This window comes from Fundulus heteroclitus, chromosome 16 (genome assembly GCF_011125445.2).
Source record: "Fundulus heteroclitus isolate FHET01 chromosome 16, MU-UCD_Fhet_4.1, whole genome shotgun sequence".
Taxonomy (NCBI): Eukaryota; Metazoa; Chordata; class Actinopteri; order Cyprinodontiformes; family Fundulidae; genus Fundulus; species Fundulus heteroclitus.
The window spans coordinates 28,640,036-28,649,710 of record NC_046376.1 but is presented as its reverse complement, the minus strand read 5'-3'; the positions used below and the strand labels follow the sequence as shown (position 1 = coordinate 28,649,710).

The window sequence follows — 9,675 nt, the reverse complement described above, 5'->3', positions numbered from 1 at the left end:
AACCATTGAGTCGAAGGGGGCTATGCTCATTTAAGGATGTGATTGATTCAGATTTATGTAGCATCTGACTAGAAGAGGGGAAATCTCTTCTTGGTGCTGTGGAAGATACTGGGGAACCACTGCGTCGATGGTGAGTACGCTCATTTAAAGATGTGATTGATTCAGATTTATGTAGCATCTGACTAGAGGAGTTGAAATCTCTTCTTGGTGCTGTGGAAGATACTGGGGAACCACTGCGTCGATGGTGAGTACGCTCATTTAAGGATGCGATTGATCCAGATTTATGTAGCATCTGACTAGAGGAGGGGAAATCTCTTCTTGGTGCTGTGGAAGATACTGGGGAACCACTGCGTCGCTGGTGAGTACGCTCATTTAAGGATGCAATTGATCCAGATTTATGTAGCATCTGACTAGAGGAGGCGAAATCTCTTCTTGGTGGTGTGGAAGATACTGGGGAACCACTGCGTCGATGGTGAGTACGCTCATTTAAGGATGCAATTGATCCAGATTTTTGTAGAATCTGACTAGAGGAGTTGAAATCTCTTCTTGGTGCTGTGAAAGATACAGGAGAACCACTGCGTTGATGGTGAGTACGCTCATTTAAGGATGCAATTGATCCAGATTTATGTAGCATCTGACTAGAGGAGGGGAAATCTCTTCTTGGTGCTGCGGAAGATACTGGGGAACCACTGCGTCGATGGTGAGTACGCTCATTTAAGGATGCGATTGATTCAGATTTATGAAGAAACTGGCTTGAGGAGTTAAAATCTCTCTTTGGGGGCATGGTAGACACTGGGGAACCACTTCGTTGATGGTGAGTACGCTCATTTAGAGATGTAATTGAATCAGATTTACGTAAGGGGTTGCTTGGGGAGTTCAGATTTCTCCTAGGTGACGAGGAAGGATGACTCTGCTGCAAACTATCATATGTTCTAGATGGGGAGGAAGCACGATGTTTCCAACTAGCAGTGACTTCAGTACTGCGAGACATTTGGACTGAAGAATTGCATTCCCTCCTTGAAGGAGAGGAACCCCTTTTGTCAAAATCTAGTCCTTTTGAAGAACAATTTGTTTCAGTTTTCCTTAATGCACTCCTAAAATCTGAAACAGTACTGGCCTGGGGCTTGGGAGAAGAAGCAAATGATTTGAAGTTTCTTGGCAGAGTTCCTGACTCAAAACGTCGAGCCTGGGCACCTTGCAAGGAGCTTCTTGATCCTTCTGTTGACCCTTGAAACCAACCTTCACCCTCAAAGTTTGTCCTCTTGAGAATGCTGCTGGACTCATTGCGCCTTAACTGCAAGTTTTCACGTGAGGGGGATGAAGAGCGAGATGGCAGAGCTGAGCCTTGCCTCGACGAATCATATCGCCCTGACTGTTGATAGGAATTGTTACTCAGAGGATTTGCTCGACCTACACCCTTTCGGCCAGTGGAGGCCAGTGACTCTGCTATCTTAAAAGGAGTGGGACTTGGAGATCGGGGCCCAACTTGTGCTTCAACTTCAACCGCAACCTCATAAGGGTCCGGCGGAAGAAATTCCACAGTAATCTCTTCATTGAAAACCTCTGGTATTGGCCTTTCCGAGGCAACACCAAGATTGGGATTTCTAAAGGGGATAGTATCTTTTGGCTCAATGTTTCTGTGACTAAAGACAGGATGACCTCTTTCAAGATGGCGGAAAGGAGTGGATTGGCTATTTTCACTAAAACGCACACCAGCAGCCCTCCCAAGGGAGTAGTAGCCACTTTCCCGCTGCGCTCTGTCTTCTTTTAACCCTGGAAGAAAAGAAAAAAGATTGATAGAAGAGAATGCTTAGAGAAAGGGAAATGATGAGAAGTCATAGCAAAAAAGAACAAGAAAGATCAAGCAAAGCAAAGTATGCACCAGAGTTTTCCCGACCTAAACCTACACTCGAATACTCTCCATTTATTACGTACACTTAACTAGTTAGGAGTTGAATCCCTTTTACCTTCAGAACTTCCTTGTATTTTTGTGGCCTAGATCCAAAAAGATGTTTTAGTGGTTAGAAACCTGTTTGTTTAAAGTTGCCTTTAAATGTTAATGTTCAATTTAAACTGTTGCAACTGTTCAAACTTTATTAAATTAAAGTTTGTTGTCCAACTTATCTTGACCTGTTGCTACTATTCCACTGCAATGTACTTTCTGCTATGTGTTTTCTTTTCTTATGTTCAGTTTACGTACAGCTCTTAGAATTGCCTTATTACTGAAATGTGCTATGCAAATAAACTTGCTTTGCCTTTAACCATTACCCTGATATTTTTGTCTTGATTAGCGAGCTAGCCACACGCAGCCGATGCACATATATGATTCAATTTGAATCATTCAAATCCTGTGTTGTACCACCACTCACAAAGGTGGTCTGTTGAATTGGGATCTGGGGACTATGGAGTAAGGCTTTACAATGTTTTTACAAGGCTTTACACAAGAAAGCATGCATTGTGTGTTAATATTGGTGAAAGCATGGAAACCGATATGACTTGTGATGAATAATAAGGTAACAGTGTTAATATGTTTCTACTTTCGGTTCATGGCAAACATAGACCTCAGATCATGAGGTCAATCAACAAACAACAAATTGCTGTTTGGAGACAAGAAAAAAATTAAATTCCATTCAATCTTAACTGATGTATTCAGCTTATGAAAAAAAAATTACAGTACTTCTAACACAACTAGGTTTTATCGCAATGATTGCTTCCAGTCTGTTGTTTTGGCACTATGACAACATAGTTGTAGTTTGTTAACAAATTTACCACCTCTTTACTTTGTAAAACATCTTTTATGAGCCATTAAACAAAGCTGGAATGCGTTTTACTTAAAAAAAAAAAAAAACTGGCAAACATTTAGTGTGGTCCAAGCAGGTCCTAGCAGAAAGAATACTACGTACAGTGATACTGCAATAACAATAAATGTATGATATATTGGACAGTCCTACTGTCTGAACTCATTATGTTTCAGGAGCCAGTTTAAGATGATCAGAAGATGGTTACACTGTGCCACACTGTCCATTCTCCTCTGACATCAACATGGCATATTCACCACGTCTAGATTCCTCAATGCCTTGAGCTGGTGCCACGTGACTGGCCAGTTCCCTGTATGTGACAAGAACCAATTTAACAAGTGTACCTAATAAAGTGGCCGTGGAGTGTATATTGTATTACTGATAATCACTCTGACACCTCAGCTGGTGACTGCAAAAGGGGATGCTGGGAAAAGGACACCTCTGGTTGTAACTGGATATAGATTAGGAGGAGCAGTAAGACATGGGTGTGCTGAGCACTCGGTCTGCTGCTTCACACGATGTCCAACTACTACGTAACTTCAAAGATCAGGCCATCTTGACACGCAAGCGTCTTGCCAGTCGCGCATCTTGCCCGGCTCTTTTTAATGAAATCTATATAACTAAGAGTAATGCAGGCAGTTTTGAATGCACCTGAGCTTGTAGAAAAGCTGCGGCTGCCACGCGTTTCCTCCATCCAGGCCTGACGAGGATTGGAGCGGTGAGGCGGAGGGTCCAGCCGGGTCATGCCGAGTTTGGTGGGGCGACGTTGAAACGGCAAGTATTCGTCGTCAGTGCTAACAGAGCTGCTGAAGTCTTCGCTCTGGTCACGGCAGCTGTTTGGAAGATTGACATATGTGGACGTGGGATGATGAAACTTTAAATAAAGAGAACCATGGAAGAAGAAGTAAGAAGCACCGGCAATGTTGACATATGACGAGAAAATAGCAAAGCTGTTTTAGCTTCAAACTAATCTTAAATACACAGGACTTAAAAATTAGCAGAACACTTAAATTACACGCAGTCCTGAAATAAAAATTTCTAGCTCGTCCAAATTTCTGCCATTTGTAAAGAGGTTCCCTCACCTGTCCGTGCTGTCGCCGTCCTCACAGATATAGAGCTTGCAGTCAGGGCTCAAGATGCACAGAGAGGTCTCCCCATGACGCGCCTGACCTCCGTTATCACAGTAGCTGCTCGCCACTGAAAGACTGTCAGAGTCCTCCTGATAGGGCAACAGGGAAAGACATGGACCAATCACCAAGTCACAGCAGACCCACGTCACAAAGACATTGATGTCATTGTTCAGACCGGCCAGGTCTTCAAGCAAAGGTTAAAACCCCCCAGATGTGATGAAGCTGATGGGAGCAGTTAAATGTACAGACGAGTACAACGTTAACGGCCCCACATATTTCTGACCGACTCTCGGTGCCCTCTGACAGACGCTCACATGTTCACGCTGCTGTTTGATGTGTTAGGGTTACACGCCTGTAACTTGATCAGACTTGTGGCTTTCCTCATTAATTTTTCAAGTTCCCTTTTTTTTTTTTTTTTTTTTTTGTGCTTCAACTATGTTCTTAAACTGCATTGTGTCAAAAGGGATCGAAACCTATCTGTCAGAAAGTGCTGTCTTCTATGAAAGCCCAATTTAGATGGAGAAACTGGCTCCATTAGTGTAAACAAGGACCTGGTAGAAATAAGATTAATCACTACAGCTGTAATTTAGTTATGATGGCTGGAGGATGAAAAAGAAAAAGACAGTTTTCCAGCTTTAGTCCTGCTCTTGCTTATTGCGCGCCGGACCTCTTTCTAAGAGGCTACTGTTTCCCTGGAGGCCAGTAAGTGATCCGGCCTCATTCATTAATAATAGGAGCCACAGCTGCCACCTTCATCCTCGTCATCACCTCTGTTGTAATGCATCTAAAAAAAATTTTTTTTATTTACTAAAAAGCAGCAGAATTCTGCATGATTCCATTTTCATATTTGCTGCAAAGAAAGGCTACCTTTACATTTGCTCACTAAACAAAATTTGCCTTCGGGTTCAACAAAAATAACACGTTTTGCTGTTAGACCTTTAGAGTTTTAAAGGTAAAAAGTTTGCTTTTCCAGATAACTTTATGTTTACTATTCTGCTGCCTTGACCTCTGACCTGAGAAGAGCCTCTACTGATAGGCTCTCCTCCAATCCAAACTAATCCCATCAGTCAGCACCCATTGTACTCCATGTTTTACACACAGCATCTCTTCTCCAGGTTACCCAGCTTCCTCTCTTACCTTGCTGCTGCTGGTGGTGTCTCTTTCCTCTTCCTGAGATGAGATTGGCGTCAGCAGCACTGCCCTGCTCGACCCGATCCCACTTTCAAGTGCTGCGCTCTTCCCAATCGTATCCCCATCCTCTGGCGGGGTTTTTTGTTGAGGCTCTGGCTCGGTTCTTTCCCCTGCACTCGTGTGCAGGTGCCTCTGGCGCAGACATTCGTGGCAGCGGGAGGGGTCAAAGATATTGGGTTGGAACTTGGGGCATGTGGGCTCATCGCCGGAGAGGGACATGGTGAGTCCGCAGGGGGAGCCTGCTCGATCATTGCATTCCAGGTGTCAAAAAATTATGTTTGTATAAAAAAAAAATAAAAAGAAAAAAGTGACAGATATTGGAATAATCTTGAAACCTCAGGTATTTTCCGTCGGGGATGATGAATCTTTCATAAATACCTTTTTAAAGGACTGAAACTACTTTTGCCGTACACCCTTTCTGCTGAGGGTGGAGGCGCATTATTGCAGACCAGGAAACTGCTCAGAATAAAAAAAAAAATCATTCATCCAAAATCTAAGGATCATTAAAGAATAAAGATTAAATCAGTCTGATCACTGCTAGCATCCCCCTATGAAAAGCATTACTGCAAGACAACACATGCACCTGAACTGAGCAAATTTTACAAACCAAAGTCTAGAAGGAAAAAGATTCAAATGAAATTTCAGGTTGCTAGAAAATTAGCATCCAAGCAAGAACATAAGTAAAAAAAAAATTATTACCCGACCCGAGTGGCTCCTGCTGTTTCACTTGGAGGACAAACTGCTGATCCGGACCCCCACCAAGAACATGCCTCCTGTTGCCCATGCTGTCTAAGCTCCTGGGGTGGTAAACATCGGATCGATCCGATTGGCTGCTCTGACAGAGGGTGACACTGGACCAAGCATGACAACCATGGTGGATCTCCTTTTATCGCTCAGCTGGTCCCGAAGCCAACACGAGCCCGGAACCAATATGGAACCAGTGGCCCTGCTGGTTCCCCGCATCGGGGCGGCTGTATTAAATATCATGGGCTTTAGAAAGCGAAATGAAACGCTTGGGTAAGTGACAGCTGGCACGGGCCGGCTCGGGTTAACGTAAATTAGTAAACACCGGCGAGTTAGGGGTGTTTAACATACATTACAGATACAAGCTGAGCGGTAAACGTCGCTCTATGCCTGGCAACACACACGCATTCAAAGTTATTACTGAGCTTTAAGGAAATGCAAAGCCGAGTCTCCGTTTCCTGATGCACCGCAGAGGATGTTGACTACAGCATCGGGTTTCCTAATTAAACAATAGAACGCAGAGGAACCAAATCCTAAGCAGAACAAATACTTTATTTGACATCTTACCTCTAGATAAAAAGTCGACATATGAACACAATCTTTAAGCAACGCAGTAAAAGTGGTGTTATAAAAAACAGAACAACAAAATAGTTGAAAAACATACAACACATTTCCAGAGACAGATATTTTAAGCAACGACTAAGAAAGTATTCAAAATGGGAGAACAGATTTAAATATCTTCATCATCCTGCTTAAACACAGAACCACAAGCCGACTTTGGCATAAAATGTCCCATCATTTCAGAGGCTGAAGCCCACGCTGGCTTTGTGCACGCGCTCTCCTAGTCGAGGTGATGCATCTTCTTCCCCGTCTGCCTACGCCTCTGTTTCTTGGTGGTCTTCCCGGCTCTGTGTCCACCCTCTGTGAAACCAGGTTTCTTGTCTGTCCGACGTCCTCGTCTGTCTCGGCCATCCTGCTTCCCCTTCCTCCTCCGCTTGCTGGTGCACGTGCTGAGCGCCGTCGTAAGGGAGCGGATCCTGCAGCGGCGAAGAGAGCAAAGAATAGAGCCGGACTGAGAGAGGGCAGGTGGAAATAGGCTGAACATCACACAATGATTGTGTTTATTGGGGTCAGTTACTGGTACCATTTTAAAAAATCTGTTTTAAAAACCAGTAAAAATGACAGTGGTGTATCTCAAACTTAGGGATTTTTCAGAATTAGAATCAAAATCAGAAATACTTTAATAACCCCAGAGGGAAATTGTTGTTTGCAGGATCAAAATCTGGAGGGTAGTATTTATTCAAGACTTTCCTGTCGGACATTGTTGTGTTTTATGTATAGTTGTTTTTACAAGTTGGTTAAAAAAAGGCCTCAACAAATATCAATACACGCCATGATAATTTTTTATTAGGATTACAGTAATCAAACCCTTTTTCTAATTGCTGAACAGCCTTTGGGGAGTAGTGACCTAGTGGTTAGAGCACAGAGCTTTGGTCCCAGAGGTTCTGAGTTCAACTCAGACAAGCTTCCATTCTGGGTCCCTGAGCAAGAGCCTTAACCCCCAATTTCTCCCCAGGCGCCGCACAGTGGCAGCCCACTGCTCCCCAAGGAGATGGGTTAAGATGCAGAAGTGAATTTCTCCATTGTGAGATCAATAAAGTTTTATTATTATTTTCTACTGATATTTTGATGCCATCACTTTAATCTAACCCCAGGCTCACATTGAATGCGGTTGCGGCTCTGCGAGTAACCCAGATAATTAAAAACCAACGCGTCGACTCACATCAGTTCCACGCGGTTGTGGGTTCAGTTACCGAGGCCGTGCGACGGTGCAAAAAATTCCCCAAGAAGGTAGTTTGACCGGACGGCGCAGCGGATACTGAACCAAGCTCCTGACTTTCACGAGCTAAACAGGAAACGTCTGGCGCTAGACAGGATAAAGTTCTGGTGAATTTCAAAATAAAATCACCGCCCCAACTTCTGACAGCTTGGCTAGTGTAAACAAAACGGTGACACAGAAACAAGGAAACAGAGGGACTTTTAGAAGATGAACTGGGATATTTAAGCGCCCGGAAAACAAGTATTGCCCATAAAAATTAAAACCATGGCTGTTTCTTTAATCAACTTTAATGAACTTCTGTTCTCGCCGGTGGCTCTTCCGTAGCCGCAGCTGTTTCCCTTAGAGTAGTGTGAGTCGGGGTATGCAGCAAACTGAAACTGGATCAGGACCGGAGTTAAGCTCCCTTCATTGAATCTCTAGCAGACCAGATTCATGTTATCACTTTACTTGGATTTATAATAATATCAATATATATATATATCATATTACCTTGTGTGGAATGTTGTAAATATATATACAAAAATGTGTGTATTCATGTGACAAAAGTAATTTCCCTCTGGGATTATTAAAGTATGTCTGATTCTGATTCTGATGTTAGGACTCTGATTGGGCGACTCCAAACCAACAACACCTTACCAACGTGTTGATAAAATTAAAATATGACACTAAAGCTAAATGAGTATGAGTGGTTGTAACCATAGCTCCAGCCATCGCCCCCAACAACTTCTAAGTCTCTCAAAAGCTTAACTGCATATGAGAAACAGTACTTATGCTTCCTGATGCTCAGGTTTGGGGAGAAAATCCACTTACTTTTTGTTCATGATCATATCCCTCGGTTTTTTTGGCATGGTGTGTGTTTTCTCTTCCTCCACTTTATCTTTGTCCTCCATCTCGCCATCAGCCTTCAAATCAGAAACCGGTCTGCGTTATAAGAGTGCCAACAATGACCAAAATACTTTGTTATTCAGAGAACAACGTAGACATTCACTTCGTGCGTTGCGGGTCCGAGCAGGTGAGCCCCTGAGAGGTCCAGATCGCTGATGGTTGTCACGGTAACGGTGTGGTTTGGGTGGTCGTACTGAACACACTCTGTGGTGCTGATTACTGCATCGCCAAGCTCGTCTTCAGCATCCGCTGCTGGAGGGAACACAGAGAAGGAAAACATGATGCGCGGGACCAGAAAAACAAAAGCATCTCAGGTTGCAGGCTTCTTTTAAGCCTCACCAAGAGCTTCTTCCCTCTCCTTCAACATCTTCACATATTCTTTGTGACGCTGGGGGGAAAAAAAGACAATATGAGATAACACGCAGCACAACTAACATGCTTCTCTTTTTTTTCAGGTAATATTCTATATTTTCACACTTACTTCTTCTCTGACTCTTTTCTGCTCGTCCTTTATTTTCTTTTTAATTTCTTCCACCGCTGCTTTCCTCCTTTCTATCTTCCGTTTATGGAAACCAGTCAGATAATCTCTGACAGAGGACAGGAAGAACAGAAACGTTAAAGTTAATAAAAGGAATTAACATTGGTTAAAAGCAAAACCTGCTAAAGGTTTAGATTTAACTACATCAGCAACTGGGTTTCAACGTGACCACTGTACATGCTGTCTTTCCCCACATCTAAATTACTTTATCACAAATGTCCTACAACCCATTATTTTCAATCAGTGTTGACAGAAACAGAGAAAAGTTGCTATCATGCTAGGCTAACACGCTAGCCAGCTCGCTAACAGCTCCAGCGGCCAGTGACGTCACATCTACTCACTGTCTGTCTTTGTCGTCAAACGTCACGACGCATTTGTTTTCTCTTTTCTTCGAGCCAGGCTTGAATTTAGCCTTTTTGAACGCAGGGTTATGTTTTTGGTTTTTCATGTTGAACACGTGAGTTACCGGTTGCGGAGTTCCGTCAGTAAAATATGTCCGACAAGGAACACAGTCGTGTTCCTGTGTTCCGCTGAGCCACGACACGTCAA

The 9,675-nt window shown here is 43.3% G+C and overlaps 1 protein-coding gene and 1 long non-coding RNA gene across 3 annotated transcripts; both read right to left on the bottom strand.

Moving 5' to 3' along the window:
- Window positions 1-3,610: 3,610 nt before the first annotated feature.
- LOC118566399 lies at window positions 3,611-5,317 on the bottom strand. The gene is made up of 3 exons (XR_004932984.1): window positions 5,066-5,317; window positions 3,881-4,017; window positions 3,611-3,631 (listed from the first exon to the last, which is right to left on the bottom strand). It is a non-coding gene; the product is annotated as an uncharacterized LOC118566399 (long non-coding RNA).
- Window positions 5,318-6,394: 1,077 nt separating this feature from the next.
- Window positions 6,395-9,640, bottom strand: nol12 (nucleolar protein 12). 2 transcript variants are annotated; one of them, XM_021307127.2, is made up of 6 exons: window positions 9,468-9,640; window positions 9,070-9,175; window positions 8,928-8,976; window positions 8,692-8,837; window positions 8,514-8,605; window positions 6,395-6,900 (listed from the first exon to the last, which is right to left on the bottom strand). In XM_021307127.2, exons 1-6 carry the CDS (start codon window positions 9,572-9,574, stop codon window positions 6,705-6,707), a joined length of 696 nt encoding a protein of 231 aa, XP_021162802.2. In that variant the 5' UTR covers window positions 9,575-9,640; the 3' UTR covers window positions 6,395-6,704. The 2 variants fall into 2 exon arrangements, with proteins under 2 accessions (XP_021162802.2, XP_012735088.2); XM_012879634.3 differs by having other exon boundaries at window positions 8,692-8,840; window positions 9,468-9,638.
- Between the last annotated feature and the right edge of the window lie 35 nt (window positions 9,641-9,675).

Bases quoted from the DNA above. Each gene is read 5' to 3' on its own strand.
- nol12 (XM_012879634.3), bottom strand. From the start codon at position 9,574: ATGAAAAACCAAAAACATAACCCTGCGTTCAAAAAGGCTAAATTCAAG. The intron at 9,176-9,467 runs GTGAGTAGATGT...GTCCTCTGTCAG, and splicing joins TTTGACGACAAAGACAGACA to AGATTATCTGACTGGTTTCC. The intron at 8,606-8,691 runs GTGAATGTCTAC...TCTGATTTGAAG, and splicing joins TCGGACCCGCAACGCACGAA to GCTGATGGCGAGATGGAGGA.